At 28.7% G+C, this 21593-nt stretch overlaps 2 protein-coding genes across 2 annotated transcripts; both read left to right on the top strand.

Moving 5' to 3' along the window:
- The first annotated feature begins 2598 nt into the window (after positions 1–2598).
- Positions 2599–6215, top strand: LOC143911917 (uncharacterized). The gene is made up of 4 exons (XM_077431019.1): positions 2599–2852; positions 5242–5389; positions 5455–5626; positions 5699–6215. Exons 1-4 carry the CDS (start codon positions 2808–2810, stop codon positions 6078–6080), a joined length of 747 nt encoding a protein of 248 aa, XP_077287145.1. The 5' UTR covers positions 2599–2807; the 3' UTR covers positions 6081–6215.
- Positions 6216–15375: 9160 nt separating this feature from the next.
- LOC143917031 (uncharacterized) lies at positions 15376–19845 on the top strand. Its single transcript, XM_077438404.1, has 4 exons — positions 15376–15387; positions 17360–17563; positions 19535–19631; positions 19715–19845. Exons 1-4 carry the CDS (start codon positions 15376–15378, stop codon positions 19843–19845), a joined length of 444 nt encoding a protein of 147 aa, XP_077294530.1.
- The last annotated feature ends 1748 nt before the right edge of the window (positions 19846–21593 follow it).

The following is a 21593-nucleotide window of genomic DNA, read 5'->3' as shown; positions in this document are numbered from 1 at the left end:
ATACAATGAACTCTAAAATGTCTAACCATTTTTATGGATAAAGTTAATTAGGAATGATAGATGATCTTATCTCATACATTCATCATCATCATCATTACACTTTATGGTTAGAATCCGGATACCGAATTTTTTGCTACAATAGTTTGAGATTGATTGACATGACGAATTCCATTTATCTGATCGATTTATCAGTTATTTCATATGTTTATATTATATCTATATGCATGTTTTTTTCATTGTTTCATGTCATTTGTATGTCCGAAACCATGAAAATATTGTACAATATGATGTCAGATTATTTAAATAGTTGTGGTGGGGCACAAAACAATTGTCGTTACTACTGTGTAAGTAAAAAAATACACTTTTCGACATTTTTACCTTGAAATGTCGTCGAGATAACAATTCAGATATAATTTACCTAAATGTAGACAAGGAGATGTCTCATTCCAACAAAAAATGGTATAGTGTTGCTTGAGGTCTGGACATACATACATATGTATGTACATAATACGATGAATTGTATGTTCCATTTTTTTTTAACTAAGAACAGACTTGAAACGTGTCTGAATGTAGACCGGACAATGGTTTTAGTGTGCTTTTCGGTTTTTTTTTATTTAGTCTAACGACTTCCAAAACAATTCTGCGGATAATTCAAAGACAATATAAAGCAGTTTAAGAAAATCTTTAAAGTAAAACAGTAACCATTACAATCCAAACAAAAAATATTTCGAGGATAATTTGTTTTGGGTTTCAATAAACCTTTCGTTGATGTCGCCAATATACATCATTACATATGTATACATTTCATAAATCGGAAAAATGATTTTAATATTGTCTCTTTTGAATAAACATATACATTTTGGATATGTGTAGCGATTCGATTTTGTTAGGCATAACAGTTAAGCGGAGCGAAAACGCGTGTCAATAATTGAAAATTTTATCGGTTAAAACGTGGGACGTTGAATGTTTTGCGAAGTGGTGTACTTTGTGTCCGTTTAAATTTAATTATTTATATTAAATATTCTTGTTAATAATTGATTGTTTTTTATTTTAATAAAAAAAATGTAAGTGAAATATATGAACATAAACATACACAATTGCAAATAATAATGTATACCATGTTCATATGTGAATTTAATTTATAGATATTTTTCAAACTTAAAATCATCGTGTTTATACATAACCCAAAAATATATTTATTGGATTAAATTTATTAACATAAATGTAGGACGACTGAGCGTACGTACGTACATTATGACTAGAGCCCGTATTTTGGGCATCTATTTTTGTCAATTTTAGCATTTTCATTTTGCATTTTAGCGTTTTAGGGAATTAAAAATATTCAATTTAGCATCTATTTTTTTGAAGAGTTTAATTTTAAATAATAAAAAATTTCGATGAATTTTACTAAAATTTATATACATACATATATACAATTTAAAGGCAACACAACCATTAAAAAATAATAGAAAAATTCAAAAATATTTTGAAATTAAAATTACAATAAAAAAACATGAATATAAAAATACAAAGACAAAAAAAATGAATATAAAAATATAATACCAATTAAAATTGATTAAAACTTAACATGGAGCACATTTCTACAGATTATTTTTTGAGATTCGTGCGAGGATCGGTAACAATTATATTGTATTTACTAAAATACCTTTCAACATCCACACTATTAACGGGACACCAAATAGATTTTAGAGCGGCACAACCAAACTCTTCATATTTAATTTTTATTGCCATCAATAATAGCAATATATCCGGCGTGGATTGACTTTTTATATTCTCTATTAATTGTCTAAAAAGTGCTGATATCCTTCCAAACATTGAACCTCTGTTAATAAATTAAACAATGGCAGGTTTCTAAAAAACCAAACTGTTTCTTTAATATTAATATTAGATTTTGTACCTGCCACAGATGGATTGAATAGTTTACTCAATGTTTGGATGAATAGATTTGTCTCATTTAGTTTTGAGTTCGAGTCGAGTATTTTTACGCTTTTTTGAGTAGCCTTTTGGATACACAGCTCCGACTGTCTTCTTTTGTTTACAGCAGTAGACAAAAGCAGTTGCATGGTTTCGACAGGAAAAACACCGTCAAAAAGTTCTAAAATACACTTTTTCTGTCGACTTAATTTACAAATTGTTATCACTTATTTTATTTCGTTTATTTCGGAAAAACAGAATAAACGTATTACAAGCCACCAGTGTTTTTAGATGATGTAAATCTAAATATTTTCATATTATATTTAACCTATATTTTATATATTAAATATTGTTTTCAAATATAACGGCTCATCTATGTATGTATACAATATAACTTATATGTATTAATCATAGGATATGTATATGTTCTATCATAAAAGTATTTATTGAGAAGATAAAATTTATTAAATTGTAATATATTTTTTTTATAAATAAAAATACGAATGAAGAAATGTTGTCATGTCCCGTTCACTAAAAAATGCATTTTTTTACAACTTTAATTGTTGGTTCAACATTTATCACAATGTCAAAGTTGATGACTACACTACTGTTATCATCATTTTCCGTAGTATATCCTCCCTAGGACATGAAGCCGTCATTTTCATTCTACATCTGTTGCTCGTCAAGTTTAGATTGGTATCATCAGCGGCGTCTCAGCACCGCTCCGCTTCCTTTCCGAATTAAATTTAAATACATTAATCGTCAGAGAACTGGACCAATATTACAAGACAAATAATTTTAATTTATTCAACTGTAGAACTGTGTCGGGTGAATTTTGATTTTAATTTCTTTTGGCAAATCTTACTTCAAATATGACGACCCAGTTCGGATTCACACGGAAACAGTACTATATTTTTGTAAGTATACAATTAATTAAATTTTGTTTTAATATCATTTCAAACATCAGAATTAAAACTTGATATTCATATTGCTATGGAAAAACTGAAAATCATCTGCATTAGCATATCCAGTATCGAGTCGTTGAAATTATACAATCATGTCAGGGCTTTCATAATTTGTACGTATAACAATCTACCTGAGATGAAAATTCACTACGACAATTTAAATGAGGTTCAACACACTGTTCTTATTGGAGGCGATGATTTATTTATTCGGCATTGTGTATTTATTATTATATATGAATCACATTAGGAGTGACATGTTCGTGAAATGTGTTTGTAATCGCTCGCTCAATTATAGTCGGTCGCCATACAAAGTGTATCATTTTGACGTGAGATAATTGAATTGAACTTTACGTACCAAATTACATAAAATAGTGAACTTAATGATGACGTGTTCGATTTATGGATGTATTTTATTTTTGTCTATTAAAAAAATTACCGAAGATTTAATATTATAAATAAATTTCAATGAAAAGATATGTGTATCGTAATAATATAAAATTCTGTTCATACATATTTCAAAAATTTATATTCATTATTGTCATGCAATTTTGCTGCAATTATAAATTATGAAAAATACCAGTTGTTGCCCGCATTTTAAAATAATTTATGTATGCATTTTGTTTGTCAGTATTAACGAAAATAGTAACAGCACGCTTAAAATGTACGTTTCACTTAAAAAAAAAATAAAGTAATAAAAATTAAAACACTTTTAACACTTTCAAACAGTTTTAATTTTATTGCAATATTCTGTTATTGTTTTACAAAAGACACTCACTGAAAAATATATATGTAATCAATTGATTTTTCCAATTCGATTCAGTTATTTCTTGTTAAATTGATATTTACATACACACGTTTTCTATTCCATTTATGTATTAATTCAATTAAGTCATAGGACAATATTGAAATTGTGTCATAAATACGATGCTTTTTTATTATTTATGATAAAATCGATGAGCTTTCAAGTGTGAAAGTATGACATTTGTAGAGGAAAAGAGTTGAAAATTAACGCTTTAGCGTAATTTTTTTAAATGAATAAATTATGGATTTAATTCCTGAACGAAAAAGGATTGTGACGATTGACTATTTATGTGATAATAAATAGTCAATCCATACAACGAAATTCATATTCAATTTGAATGTTTTCGAACATTATAAATTCAAAATTTATGATACCATCAAAACATTCGTTATAAAAAAATTACATTAAAAATATATTCAGTTTTTAATCATAAAAAGATATGATGACAAGAATTATTACTGTTTTCTATATATGCGTTTATATGTACATTTGTAAACACGTACGAGTATGTATGTACCTATATACATACATACATAAAATGGTGAATATTAGAAAAAGCTTGTTATGCCTACATACATATATATGTACATACATAAATATATACATATGAACAATATGACTTTTTTATTATAATATTTCGGTATCCTGAAAGAACTGTTTTCACCTATTGAATATTAATAATATTAAATAATATATGTATACATTTACTTCAACATATCATATCGTGCATATGCATGTACACTTACATACATATAATTACATAATTTTGCAAATTTATTTTTTGAAAATTATTTAAATATCTAGGCATTGCAGGGGTTGAAAAAATCTGAAGACGGACCGTAACTTTTATATATCGATTTTATGAAATAAAAATGTCTCGACAAGTTTTAATTTTTTTGCTCCTAATTTTTGTGAATTATCAAATTTTCCTATTGAATTTGGATGTGGATATTTGCACACTGTAGGTAGGAATTATTGGCCATTTTTGTATCTAATGCGGGTGCAAAGTTGTAATTGTAAAAATTTAGTGCAGTTTTTGTTTTTGGTATTGCAATTTTGTGCAGAAATGCAATCTTCCTGGAAATATTAAATATATTATTGGTTGATATGACAATAAAACTGTTTTTTTTTTATATTGTACATTTTAAAAGACATTATGAAAATAGTGTATTTTTTAAAGAAGAGTTCTTTATAGGTCTAAAAAGTTAGTCAATATTTTTGATATCTTAAAATTGGTATTAAAGTATGTATGTACATAAATATGTACATAGCTCGTTCAGTCCGTTATACCGGCCAACAACATAAAGTCCACCCAAGAATACGATTCTCTGTAAATGGTAGGCTTTGCTCGACGCATCTTATCTCGTCGTTACATCTCTTCAGAATCCCCCGCATCGCGACGTGCTAATTACGTCTAAAATGACGTGCAAGCAGTCGAAAAGCGATGGAAGAATTTACGACGTGATAATTTTCACTTTGTACCGTATTTTTTCCACTTATTTACTATTAATTTTAAATGCATAATTTGTACTGTTATAGCTGCTTCTGGTTTTTGGATTCTATCTGCCCGGATCGCAGCTTTATATAATTCCTCATCAACAAAATCAAATAGTGAGAACTCAAACTTTACCGCAAGCGAGACTTTCGGAAGCTGCATGGAATTCCTATAATTATAGAGAGCCTGATGGTAGGATATATTTCAAAAGATAATGGAAATACTAGAAGTTTAGCTAATACTCTTTTTCTAAATAGGTCCTGGAACATATGCTTTTGGATACGATATCGATGATGCTCAGACTGGTAACACACAATTCAGAGAAGAGGAGAAGCTACCGAACGGAACTGTAATCGGTAAATACGGTTATGTTGAACCCGATGGAAATGTTCACGTTGTAAATTATATTGCAGATGAGCGAGGATATCGGTAAGTTGCTTAACGGTGTATGTTATTGATTTTTTTCCCTGAAAAATTTTAACTCATTTTCTAATAATGCAGAGTACAAATTGAGAACAGCAGAGACAACACAAACCCGCCAAAGGCAATGCCAAGAGTACCAGTTATATCACATCCAGCTGTAGTCAATTTACCAGAACAGAGACCTTTTGACAGGAGACCTGTTGCAATTGTCCCTAGTAATAATCTTTTAACTCAAGCCATAATAACACCTTTAAGTCTACCTCCTTCTTTAAATTTAGAAGTACCGAATAAAAATTTTAATCAACATTTTGCAACTCAGTCGCCTTACATACAAGCCAACTATCAAAATGATTTCAATGATGTAAATCCGCAATTCAAATATCAACAATTCCCTTCAAATCAATTCGCCACCGTTAGAAACGCGGAATTCCCAAATGTATACTTTGTTCAACGCCCTTAACTCAAAAAAATATATATAAGCCGAGTTATTTTAAATTTTTATGCATATATTTTCTTATGTATGTACATGTGTGTGATTTTCAAATCATTGTTAATTTATAAGAATTTGTGATTTTAATGTTATATATTTAAAGCCATGACTTAATTTATTTTATTTTATATTGCAAATCGACCCATATAGACGATGGCTACATGGGTTTTCCCATTTTCATATATATATATATATATATATATATATATATATATATATATATATATATATATATATATATATATATATATATATATATATATTTTTTTTTTTATATTTATAAAAGCCATATTGTTGAAGACATAATTTTCTTCAAAATAAGTCTCAAATTTAATTTTAAACATGTCAACGAAGATATTAGATTTTATTTATTATTAAAAAAATTGAACTTATTATTTGATGCATTCAATGCACTGCCATCTATTTAAAGTCACTTATACTTTTAAGTAAATTACAATAATGATGACTTATATTTTTTTTTATAATTAATTTTCAATAAAAGTTTGAATTTGATTATGTGATTTGTATTGCGTTTACAAATTGATATAAGATATAATATAGATATGTATATTAAAAATGTATTTCAATAAATATGCATTTTAATCATAATTCAATTATTAAACATCATTTTCATTTCAATTCATAAATATCTCTAATGAAGATCAACATCACCATTACCTTGATAATGGATATTGATTAGCTTTATTTTACATTTTCATATCTAATAGCATTTTGTTTTAAAACCAAAATTTACTTTTTTGGTATTATATATTATGCTTTTGTGTTATATTTGTACAGTAAAATTGAATATCAACATTAAAATAAATGAATGGAAGTAATTAATAAGAATATTATAAAACTTTAACAAATAAACATACATAAATACATTAAGTTATATGTATATATGTATATATAATCTTAAAATCATAGATGTGAGTTTTGAAATGGAGCTGTGTGATATAATATGAAAGTGTTACTTGTAACCGAACCTCGGTTAACTGATTGTGAGCCAAAATAGCTACATATCACGAGCTGAATCAAGTGAAACGCTCTTATTCAAGTCGATTGTTTTGCATAGTAAAACAATCCAATGAGGAAGAAAAGTTTATTAGAACGGATCTAGAATAGCAAATTAGCACATACAATTTTAAATTTTGAATTAATAACCCGAATAGATGGAGCCGATTTTCAGAATAGGACGATTGATCGTTCGATTTGCACAACTCGATTACGCAACCGATCGAATTGGAACAATCGTGTTATGAATCATTTAATGGCAGTGTAAAATTTTCTTTGCCATATTTTTACATCGCATCTTTAATGAGTTGGAATATGTACATTTTTAAAAACAATGCAGATATATGAATTTACGTAATCTGACAATCGGCTTCACCTGAAACTTTCGTAATAACAGATGAAAATCATCATGCAAGTGCTGTTATGATTTATCGTGATCAGGAACGAATTATACAATATATATCGGTTTCGAAATATAAATTTACAAACCGTAATCTCCACATTCCTATCGGAAATTATTGCCATAGAAGGTAAAAGTTCGCATAATTTCACACGTGAAATTACACCTTCCAATTCATTCAATACGAATATTTCATTTGATGTAATAATTCAACACACAGCAAACAATATGGTGATACGTTTATGATAATTAATTTAAAAATTTCTAATTGAATTTTAAATTTAAACTTTCGATGATTTAGCAATTTCTTTTGATGATTGGATCTGATACAATTCTAATTTATTATAATAATCTATACAACATTAATTTGGCAATTTCACTACTAAAAAAATACAAATTAAGGCATAATTTTAAAGATAAAATATTAAAATTTGCTATTTTAATTTTAAGCAAAGCTCAAAAGGGAATGAACCTGACCACTTCGCTATAGAAGTAAATATACAATAGTTTTTAGGTTAAAGGAAATAAGTTACAGTTCAAGTACATTTCATTTTAAGTTACAGTACATTTCATTTGTTCATGAACATACCAGTTTGTTCATACACCAACCAATCTGGCCAGTTATAGTATACACAATAGTGTGTTCACAACTTTTTTCCACTTTTCTCGGAGGAAAATATCTCACTTCCGCTTTATCAAATTTGTATTTTTTTTATTTGAACGACATTGATACAAGTATTTGACTAGAATTTTATCGAGAAGAGCACGCTTATTTAAAGGATTGAAAAGAATAGTGGAAGAAAAATCAAACAAAAGTAAACTGCCACTTCCGGTTGATGGATCTTCACAAAATTGTATATATTTCTCGGTATTAAACTTTAACTTGTAAATGAAATTTGATTTCAATGCACTGAAAAGTTTCTGAGAAAAACACAAAAAGCCTCAATTCTATTAAAAGTACTACTTCCGGTTGAGGTAAGAATATTTAATATTTTTATCATTTCTATTACATGTGAAAAAGTTTGAGTCTGATTCATTGAACGACTTGAACGAACAGAGATAATTGAATCCAAAAATTCAAAAAAGAGGACACAAGGGAATGTACCACTTCCGGTCAATATAAAAATTTGAAAAAAATACGTCGTAGCATTTCAGTGACCGGTACTATGTTTCATTTCAATAGAACTAACGGTATTCAAAGTATCTCCAAAATATACACACACACACACACACAAATCTTTTCTTAACCATTAAAACATGATCAGTGATCGATTCTGAGTTCGAATCAGTCAAAATTTTCGCATGATCACAAAACTTCTTATCTTGTTAATACGAACAATGTACATATTGTATTTGTATGTATGGACATAGATAAAGTAATAAACAACGAGCTCAATTTTCTATATCTTTTGGGACATCGCATATACTATTAATGGTTCGTTGGATGTGTTCTAGTTTTGAGCAGCTTAGCTTGGAGATAATTTCAAATTAGGCAATAGGAAGTTGATTGTCGTTGACACAGATTAGCTACCGTGACACACGAAGAATACATTTTTAAAACACTAGCAAACAATGGCAATCTGCAAAATTCATCAAATAACTTATGCTTCACTTTGTACAGTAACATTATACATACATACACATGTAATAATATCATTTAATTAATTTAAAAACAGACAAAATATGTATGTACATAGATACACTTGTCTATATACATATGTGATATACAAAAACATTAAAACTTATTTAGGTGAGATACTTTTTATTATTTAAAATTTTCCTAAGTTTGCTCCATTTGTATTTTATTTATAGTCTTGAACTGGCATTTTCGTACAGTAGAAGATATTATGGGAAAAATAATCTTAAGAAGAAAAATTGCACGACGTGCTTATTTTATTTCAACGTAAATTTAACTTTATAGATTGAAATAATCGTAAAAAAAATGTATAGAAAAAATGATGATCATCAGTGATGTAACGAAAAGAAAAACAATGCTTGTCATAAAAAATTACGAAATTAATTTACTTCAGTTCACTTTTTATCAATTCAATTGTTTCAACTACAAACAAGACATTGCAAGTAAAATTTAATAAAGTATATTTTCAATATGATTGTCCATGAAATGTGTCAGTAGAAAGTACTTTCTTTCATTTCCAACTGTAAAACAAACACATTTGGGTACGTGTAAACCGATCGATTGGCAGTTTTATAAAATAATTAAAATATATTTTTCCTCCAATATCGTGCTAATGTTCACTATTTTATGACAGAAAGCCGTAAGCGGATAATGTATTCCGATAGGCGATTTCACGCATTTGAGTATCACGCTCAACGAACCAAAAATTAATTATGTTCGTAAATAAACGAAAATATTTCGTACAAAAAAGAACACTTTTATTTGGTTGTATAGAGTTTCATCGTCATCGATAATATACAATTTAATTTTCTTCAATTGAACAGCAAACATTATGCAATTCGTTATGAATACTATTTTAACTACATATTTACTATTTTCATAAAATTAAACATATGGCAGAAAAAACTTTCGAACACTAATGAACAATGGCGTAATTAGGGGGGCGACAGGATATCGATATCCAGGGCGCACCAGTTTTGGGGGCGCCGCGAAGGCAAAATATTTGTCACACAATATCAAATCGTCATATTTTTTTTACAATGTTTTCGAAAAGTGCAATGTGAGCAGTTGACAAAGTAGTCGACAAACATTATAGTTTATGACAGCTCTTAGTAATTCGTCTTTCAAACATGCATTATTTCTAGGCTTTTGTATTGAAAGAAAGCAATAATGTGGCGCTAGATTTGAGCCTGACTAAAGCTAGATTTAAGCTGTACGTCACTGCCAATGAATGTCAAAAACTTAATAATACGGTGATTAATAGTACGTGTACATACATATATGTATGTTTCGAATGAAACCAGTCGATAGCCATCTATGATATTGAACTTTATATTGTGTTGGTGGATGTACGGAAGGTGATGGTGATTGTCGAATGCTAATCAGTGGCGTGCATAAGTCGATGCATTATTAATTAGAGCGGACATACGATGCATTTACACCACGTAAACGTGAGCGTAACCATTTTCCGCATTTACGTAAAAATTTTGTAGGAAAAAAGTGCGTACGTATGTACATATATGTATACATATTTACATAGTGTGGCCAAAGAAATACTCACTTTCGTTCTTTGGGTAGTTGAAATTCATAAAAATAATTTTGATACGTTGAAAATGTGTTTCCGAAATATGAATGATTGAGAACATGCTTCAATAATATTAATGAAAAATAAATTATGTTATTAAGTTATATATCCATCCATACATTTTTATTTATTTTATTTATTTTTTACATATATACCAGGAAGGCCTTACAATTAAACCCCAATGCGCCCTCCTGGCCAATTACAAACAATGCAACATTTTTATTATAAGTCATTGAATTACGAGACACTGAAAAACTCGCAAATTAACGAGACATCTATGAATTGTACATAAATTTTATTGTAAATTAATCATACTCAAATAGTGGTGACATAGTAGGTAGGAAGGATTTTTAGCCAATTATAAACGGGAACTGTTTCAACAACGAAATCAAAGAAAATTGGCAAATTCTGATAGGAAACGATCGACCTGGAGTCACAAATATCCAAGTTGGACCAGCAGCACTACACATTCTTTTCAATCGAGGTCAGCTCATGGGATCGAACCCGGCGCCTCTCGTTGTTAAGCAGAAGCGTAACGACCGAGCTATGCCGCTGGCTTAAATACCATACATACCGGTCTCCGTGACGAGCCCGAATGAGAAACGCCAGAAAACGCAAATTTCGGAAGGCAAAGATTGAAAATCGAAAGATCTTAACTCGAAAGATCAAAAAAAAAAAGGACAAGAGGAACAGGCTTTTCCTCCCGTATTAATGTGCGCGCGCAGAATACGGGAAGAAAAGCCCGTTCCTCATGTTCCTGTTGTATCCTGCTCGCGCAAATTAAGTGAGTATGTACCTTTTACCATGCACTCTTTTTTTTTTTGATCTTTCGACTTAAGATCTTTCGATTTTCGATCTTTGCCTTCCGATATTTGCGTTTCACGGCTTTTCACATTCGGGCCCGTGAGGTAGACCCACATACATACATATGAAGTCTTATTACAAATATTTTAATGAGCCACTGACAATAACCCATCTGCGACTTGAATCGATCTGAATTTAAAATTAATTTCAAAATGTCAAAATATGCCAACTCAAAGAAGGAATAGATGTGTTGTTATACATGCATAAGTCTTACGATTGTTGAATGTTCATAGAAATTTAACCGTTGAAAATATATTCATAGTAAGTAGAATTTGTATATATAAACATTTGAAAAAAATATTTGAATACAAAAAAAAGCATTTGGGAAACAAATTAATATATTTATTAATACATTAATTATTTTATTAGTTATAATTCTTACTTTAATAAACGTTTTATAAAAGTTTGCTTATTCTTATCAATTTTAAAAAGGTTGTAATCTTACTAACTGTGAAATTTAATACTCACATTTAATTATTTAATTTCTCTGTTTTTTCTTATGTTAATTTCCAAATGTTATGTATGACTACGTGTATGTTTACCCTTTAGTTTATTACTACTAGCGGAAACCTATAATTGGTCTTTTGTAATGTATTTTATTATTTGTTCTGTTTTGATTTAAGACTGTTGGTTTTCCTTTTAAAATAAAATAAATAAAGCATTTTTTATTTAAATTGGTTCATATATGATACTAGTGAATAGCCCGATGAAATATCATCGTACGGGTATAAAATTATTATATACTCGTATAAAACTAAAAAAAAAATACGGAACCGGAACCGTTATTTTCGTAGACTCTCATAGATAGTTTTTAATTCTTTATTTGTAATAATTTTCAATTCTTAAAGTTATCGTTAACAAAAAGTAATATTTTCCGATTATACACAAACGGTCATTGACCTCGTAACGTTGAATATTATTATTACACATAACAAAAAAATAATTATTACACAAACGTGCATATACATATGATGTGTATTTACAACACGTATTCTGGGCGAGGATATGGCGTGCGGCGCGGGCTCGTGAGAACATTGCGTTTGGATCGGAGGGTCCGAGGCTCGATACCCGCGGTAAATGAAATCAATTTTTTTCCTCGAATATCGTCAAAATATAAATAATTTAAATTTAACTAAAAATAAATATATAAAAAATGGTTCAAAACCTCGCTAAATGAAATAATTAAAATTACGTATTTTTATATGGCGAGAAGGAGTATTTCAATTAATGTTTAAAAAAAAAAGGCGAAATGAAGAATTGGATTTGGCATGATGTTCGTGACCATTAGCTCAATTTAGACCTATATTTAGGCTATTTGGGGTGATCGGTTCGAGTCGCGACAAAGTCGTCTCGTCGAAAAATGAATTTATCGATTTTTATCGATTCATTCATTATGTTCGGCGAGAGTTAGGACACACACACACTGATTACCGTCTTTATACATATATATGATTGTAAAATATCCCAAATTAAATATCTTAAATATGTAGAATACGTGCATGCATATGTACATACATACATGTATGATATATTATTCTTTTATATAAAATCAAAACTGCGTCTGTAATTCGTTTTTGATTGGCTGGATTGGTCAAAGACGTTTGTGATTGGTCGGCCGTTAAATCATTATTTTTTTTCGATTCAAATAAACTTAATAAAAAAACGAATGAAGATTTTGTTTCATGGTTTACATTTCATTTCCGTTTACCGAGCTGAGCCGGGTAGCACCACCAGTAGAATATAATAACGCTTATTGAACAAGAAAATGCATTTGATTTATGATCAATGCAAGTCGGTGTCGATTTTCATCTAAAAGTTTTACATGTTGCTAGGTAATATTGAAAATAATACTCCATGTGTTAGGGACTCCAAAAAGTTGAAGAATACTAGAATAAAAATTTATAGAAACCACACGATAATATTTATATGAACTTCCGGTATCCATACATATACCATTTATATCAATAAATCGTGGGCAATCGAAATACTACCATGATGTAATTCATTTATATGTCATTGCAAATTATGGCATACTTAAACTTTATTGGATTATATTATATCATACAAACTTGAAACATAACGAAACTTTTTTCTTTCATTACGGTATAACAACTAATTTAGTTTAATTTAAAATACTTTCGTACGTATGCGATGCACGATAGATTATTTTTACTATCATACTAAATAAATAATTTTGAATACGTGATAATACAATGAATAATCTATTCAACAATCGTAATGTTTAAGCTTTTAATTAGCAATGGCGTTATTAAAATTAGTTCAAATTCATTAAATCCACTGTCTAATTGCGTAAGAATTAGATTTTTCTCTACAATCGTACTTTCGTCTAATATCGATGAACTTAACAACGGTCATTACAGTTATATGTATGCTTACCTCCAGTAAACCAGATAGACTTACAATAATTTTATTACCTTAAGCGCAGCATTGTGAACGATGTGCGTTCATTTCCTGTGTTATTTTACGCGACAGAACGAAACTAAATCAATAATCGGCATCGACGGATTAAATTTGATTTATCGAAATCTTTCACTTAAATATGAAAGTGAATTTAATACATAAAATATCTGTGAAATCAAATTAGAATTTTTATATTGTAATTCCATATTAATTAATGAAAGTTTAGTATGTACATACTAGGACTGTAGAGTATTTTGATGTGTTACGCCTAAGCCGATTGTTTCTTCCGTCTTATACTTTTTTATTCTCATTCTTACTCCAATTTTATTAAATCGTATGAAATTCATACACTTACACTATGAATGTACATATATACTTTTTATTCATACCTATGTCATTACCAATAACTCAATAAATTAGGTTGGGTGTCAATTTTTAGTAATTTTTTCTTTTAATTTTTATATTTTGAAAATCGCTATTTTTTTTATTACTAACAATTTTATGTTGGCAAGTTGGCAAGAAAAGGTGATCTTACTAGAATCGTACAGTTGGAGTCAAAATTTGGAGTCGGGGTCAGAGTTGAAGTAGGAGTCGGAGTTGGAGTCGAATCATAAGATAAAGTTAGAGTCGTAGTCGGTAAATTTTGAAGTGACTCTATTTCTTTTATTTTGTTAAATTTAAGTAAATTCCTCCGTTTGGCTTAAGATTCCATTTGGTAAATTTTGAAGCGACTCCACTTTGAAGGACTCAAAGCGAGCACCTGGTATGTACATATGTACATATGTATGTACATATATATATTTTACGAAAATACATACATATGTACATTTTATATCTAAAACTAGAACTCAACTTGAATTTCTACAAAAAGAACCATAATATAGATATAGAACCTATGTAAATACATATAAATTTAGTAAGAGTGTTTAGGTTTGTGTCTTATTCGTTCGATTGAATCACTAACAGAAAAATAAAAGAAAATCAGATATTTAAATTTTTTTAATTATGCATCATTTATCGATATGTATATAGCTATGTATGTACGTACGTGTGTACGTGTGTGATTTAAGAGACAATTATATTTCGATTTTTTTGCGAATTTTCTTGTTCATTATCATCGAGTTTCTTTATGATTGGCCGTAGAATCGATCGAAAGCATTCCACCTAATGATATTATTGTTCGAGTTGCACTTTTTCGTAGAGCGCCTCCCACCGACGCCACCCTCTCACCAATATATATGGCGACCGATTGCTCACAAATGCATCATTCGGTTTTCAGTCGTCAGTTACAGTGCGAGCTTTTAGTTGTGGTCCTTGTGTACTTTCATATAAACTAGAAGAAATGGCGTTCAAGGTAACTTTTTTAAACAATTTTTCGTTAGAAAATTTTCGTCTGCTAGTCTGAAAGCTCATAATTAAAATGAATATTTTTACACAAATTTATTTATTTCAATTATAATTATTGTTATAATATTTTAGTATACAGTTTCGTTTTAGGTTAAGGTTGGACATATAATTAATAAATATCATAATCCAGACTGATATTACGAGCTTTTTAGTCTTTGGTTATTTCTCATTTATGATTATCGTTTCTTTACTTATATTGCATATATATTTTAAACCTAAGAATAAATTCAAATAAAATATGATGTTGAACCCAAATATCTATGTACATATGTAGGTATGTTTTCCAAATTGTCAATTTCTTTATATAAAAATCAATGATAAGTTTTAAAAGTAGCTCAAATTTACTTGTTAAATTTTATTTTTGAAGAAATTATCCACCTTATAGAAGATATTCATAATTGAAATTCTTGAAATTCCTTGAAATTCATATTGAAATTTTTTGATTGATCTGATTTAATCAGCCATTTTTTTTCAACTTAATAAAGATGTACAATAACGAATTAAATTTTTATTGCCTTTATGTCATTCAAACGGTTTAAAGAAATTTATTAAAACTTTCTTAGCACGTGTGAAATATATTAATTATATCAACAATACAATCGATAGTTGACTAAAATGCACGTTTAAGATTTTCCCACGATAAAGAAGAACATTTTTTAAATTGATACGATCACGCATTTCACAGAACGAGATCATCCTATTGTTTCCAATGATCTTACATAAAAAGTAAATCATACTATGAATTGCAAATCTAGATTATCATAATGTTACATATTTCACTTTCGAATTCTAAAGAACACAAGTTTTAATTTATTTCAAAACATTGAATAAATCGAAGAATGTAGAAAAATGAAAGGACAGGAAATTTTGATTCAAATTAAGCAAAATGAACTCGAATTTTCGCATGATCCCCAAACTTCAATTATTATTACTACGCACATATGCACATAGATTTACGTTTCAATTAACGAGTCGTTGATTGAAACGCCCGCATATAATCCGGCATGCGACGAAAAAATTAACATTATTAAGCGTGATTATTAAAAATGTTTTTTTATTGATAATTATTACAACAAAGCACTTATCATTGTGTTCATTTGATTAAATTGATGCTTTTTAAATATATGTATTACAAAGACTTTTAATATTATGAAGTATTATAAATAAACCATCAGAGGTCAAATCATACCTCAAAATATATTTGTTATTAAAAATACATGCATATGTATGTACATGTACATGTACATATAATGATTTTTTTTCCTTAAATTTATAACTTCTGCAAAACTCAAATAGAATTTTAATTCAAAATATTTAATTGAATCTATGTACATGGTAGCCACAAATATGATAATTATATATGTATTATATACTATATATTTTTTATCGTTTATAATACATGTTGTTTATGTTTGTTAACTTCATTATTCACTAAGATTTTCATTTTTACCTATTTGGGGGTAAATCGCATAAGTGCCGATACAACTGTATATGTAGTATTAAATAATAAAATCTTAAAAGTTCCATAAGAGCTTCATTACATATTGAATTTATTTCTATAATATGATTATATTATAGAAATAAATTCAATATGCTAATATTGTCTAAAATAAAAATTTGTAATATTATCAATGCAATTGCGTACCGTCTCACTTGCCAATTACGAACGTCGCGCGCAGTAAATGGATTGGATGCACTCGTCATTGCACATATCGAGCGAATACGCGAAATGGTCACTAAATCATCCAGTTCAGAAAGTGATGGTCAATGACAGTTGAACAGTGAAAAAAAAGTATGATTTCACTTGATTTTCTAACGGGTTCGGTTCGACCAAGTCGTTCAATTAACTCATTTATTGAATATAACTATTTTAAGCAAGTAACTCATTTATTGAATATAACTATTTTACGTCATTTCAGGTTGCAGTTGTATCACTTGCTCTCGTGGCATGCACTCTAGCTTATCCCAGGTACATAGAGCCACAATACCAGGCTTCGGAGCACGTGCCTCAACATTATGAGGGCTACCAGAGTCAGGCTGAGGAAAGGCTATCGTTCGCAGGTCATCATAATCAACATCATCAATTGGAGGAACATCACGACGATGAGCACGTCGATTACTTTGTGAGTTGAGGGTCTTTGCACTATAGGTTTGACCGTGAAAGCGGTCGTTGGAATTATGGTTATATGTTGAACTGGACAGGTTAGTTGTGAAAAGCGAAAGAGAGTTAGTTTATTTACATCGTATGTGGGTCAGGTGGGAAAAAGCAAAAGTGGTCGTAAACTTGAATCATCCACAATAATATGATTGCAATTAATCTAGTTCGATGTTTTCTACTGTTTTTTTTTTAATTTTAATTTTTCTATACGTATGTACATATATATACATAGGTAGATGAAGTAGAAAATAATCAGGATATTTTGTGATTAAAAAAAACTGCGATAAAGTTTTTAACAAGTGTCTATTTTTATATTTTTCTTCCACTATTTTTTTCGACCCCTTAAAGATGCGTGCTCTTCACGAAAAAATTCAAGCATTATTCTTGTATCAATGTGATGAAAATACAAAAAAATCACTAAATTTTATAAGCCGGAAGTGGGAGTTTTTTCTCAAAAATGTTGTGACCACGATTCTGTCCTCACCCCTGAACGTATCAAGCTGAAAATTTGTATTTTTTTGTGTACTAACTTAGAGCTGATAAGGTTTTGGTCAGAATTCGTAAGCCGAAAGTAGTATTTTTTTTTAAAAAAATATTTGATTATTTTATTTTGACCATTGAAATTATTTTTATTTTCTTGATATTTAATGTGTATAATTCTGATAGTGATTTTAAGTAATAAAAAAATTTGAACAAAATCCGGCAACTGGAAGTAGAACTTTTGTCTGGTGCAAGTTTCCATACATTTGCGCTCAATTTGGTTCAATATCGATTTTTTTTTAATGTTGTAAAGTTTGATACATGTATTATATGTATGTATGCATAAGGGTTAGTTAAAATATATACGATTAAATACGATTGGTAGCTGTTAAAAATTATTTTTTTTAATAGATAATATAACATCTGGCGTAAAGTTATTCAAATGTTATTAAGAATGTACATATGGTTTTAATTGAAGTTTTAATATCAAAGTCATTTCATATGAAAATTTTGGTATTTATTTAAAAAACCACTTTATTCGTTTGTATGAAATATAAATAATATATGTATATACGTACATATGTATGTATGTAGAAACATCGCTTCGACTTGACATCTCACATTCAAAAGTTCTTCGGAACACTTCTCTTACAGAAAAATCTAAACTCTCCACTATACATATGTACTATGAACTGAAAGTTATATTATAATATTACACAAGAAACGATATTAGATGTTTAATGGAATATTCTAATATTCCAAGTGAAATTTAAATGCAGTCCCAAACTACTCAAGTGATCTTAAAATCTTAAAATATACATATATATTTATATTTAAGTGGTGAGTGGCTTTAATACGCTCGGTTTATTTAAAAGAAATCGTTTAGTTAGACCGATTAGATTACACGACAATCAGTTTATTATTATCCGATTGACAAACAAGATGAAATTATTACATGTACGATTTCCCCGGTTCGTCGTACACATTATTATATCTCGATCGTTGTATGCAAATGGCGAGATAGAATCGCGCATCCGCAAACCGGAACGTAAACGATCTTGAACCAAGTGGGCGCTTCACTTCCGGTGCGAGTTTTCACTTTCGTCTCGAGCGAATTTCCCGTTTTTCTCGGCGCATCGACGATAATAATCACCAACGCATTATTACGGTGCAATCTCTCGTGTGTAGAATTACACCACTTGCATGTCAATTAGCGCGATACCGACACCTTGCATCGAGTCAAACTGAACTTGTCACTTTCTCATCAGTTGTTTTTATTTTTACTTTATCTATGTATTTACGTAGTAACAATAGATGAAGTTTTGTGATCATGCGAAAATTCGAACTCGAGATTTTGACTGATTCGAACTCGGAATCGATTACTGATCACGTTTTTATGATCTATGTAGTTTTATTTGATATACATGTGTGTCTCAAATATATTATTTTGTTTAAGGCTTATCCGAAATACTCATTCAAATATGGAGTGAATGATTTCCACTCAGGAGACATCAAATCTCACCACGAGACCAGAGATGGTGACACTGTCAAGGGTAATCTGGAGTTTAAATTTTTTACTTTAATACATGTTTAAATAATTTTTTTGTGTATTAAATTTGAAAATGTGACTTTTCAGGACAATATTCCGTTGTAGAACCTGATGGTTCCATTCGTACTGTAGACTACACAGCCGACAAACATAATGGTTTCAATGCAGTTGTACACAAAACTGCACCCATTAATCCCCACGAAGGGAGTCATTATTAAATAAAATTATTAATTTTTATGTGATCGATAAATGAGTATTAAATTTGAGTTATGAGAAAAAGTGAGAAAGTTCAGTGAATGTGTGGAATACATTTAAAATTATAAATAAAAATGCAAAGGCTGTTGTTTTGAATTCAAATATGAAAAAATGGTTCGCATACATGATAATGTTTTAGTTTAATACATTTTCTATAGATTTCACTTTTTTATATTTGATTTCTATGATTTTTATATTTCATATTTGAAAACCATGTGGACAATTTATCTAAATTGTATTCGTCTAAATTTTACTCTGGAAACCTTGGTTGAATGTAATTTAATACTTGTTGATTGTTTTTACAAATTTGTTATAGTGTGTATGTTTTTTTTTTATTTTGTTGATGTATTTTTAATAATTCTACTAAAACAATATTCAAAAGTTCCTCTACAATTTAATGATACATTATACATTGATTGGATTTTTAAAACCACGAAATCATTTGTCGTTCTAGTCTTATCAAAGTGAACAGCATCACTGATATTTTCAAAGAACGAATGAAAATGAAAATATCACCAAATACTAACATGAAAATTTTCGTAACTATTGTGCTTGATAATAAACGTATGAATACAATTTGTGATTTTAATTTTCCCTATAATTACTTTCCCCAATTACCATATAAATTGTTAAGTATTTACAAAATATGGAAAACCAAGATTAGATTTAATCTCTGATTACATTTGATATAAATTAATGCCATAATAATATATTTAAAAACTCATAAAATGCATTTTTCTTCAATTCAGTGAAAATATACAAAATTTTAATCTTTAATCTTTGTTTTCCTTATTTTATATTGATGTGTTTAATATTATAATTCGTAGATAATACGAATATAATGTTGAATTTTATAATAGGAAAATGTATCATCATAACGTATTTGTTAAAGCATAATTACTACAGACACGTATTTTTAGCATCTATTTTTATAAGACTTTCATTTCAAATAATAAAGAATTTCGACGAATTTCAATAAAATTTATTAAATTGGGACATACAATTTAAAGATAGCGTTAAATTCAAATTATAAACAATTTCAATGAATTTAAACAAGTTTTATAAACACATATGTATGTACATACATATTTACGTATAATTTAAAGATCATACAAAAATTAAAAACTAATAGAAAATTACAAAAATGTTTTGTAATTAAAATATAAATAAGATGAAAAATACGAAGACAAAAAAACATGAATATAAAAATACAATATCAAATTAAAATTTATTAAAACTAAGCATGAGCATGTTACCACAGATGCTTCTTTAAGATTTGTGTGACGATCAGTTGCAATTAAATTATGTTTACTGAAATATCTTTCAGCATCCACAATATTAATTGGACACTAAATTGATCTTGGAGCAGCACAACCAAACTATCGTGACTATCTATAATATGAAAAAGCTATCGTTTCATATGTACATATATTATGGTCACTTTTATCTTAAAAATAACCTTAAAAAATAAATTTTACATTTATTTGTGATTTAAGCATCTATTCGCATATTTTACAATTTCAGAATTTTAGTATCTATGCCAAAATGCTAAAAATACGTGTCTCTAATAATTACTATGCATAAAAATGTCGCGAAATAGCCTTGAACTGAAGAAATTTTTATATACGGTGGACTAAAAAATTATTTTTTTATTATTTAATATTTAATACAAGGAAGTCATACCTGTGTATGATTCAAATATATTATAGTT

This window comes from Arctopsyche grandis, chromosome 1 (assembly GCF_051622035.1).
Source record: "Arctopsyche grandis isolate Sample6627 chromosome 1, ASM5162203v2, whole genome shotgun sequence".
In the NCBI taxonomy this organism is placed as follows: domain Eukaryota; kingdom Metazoa; phylum Arthropoda; class Insecta; order Trichoptera; family Hydropsychidae; genus Arctopsyche; species Arctopsyche grandis.
Note: the sequence above shows the minus strand (reverse complement) of the source record. Positions and strands in the feature narration are given on the sequence as shown.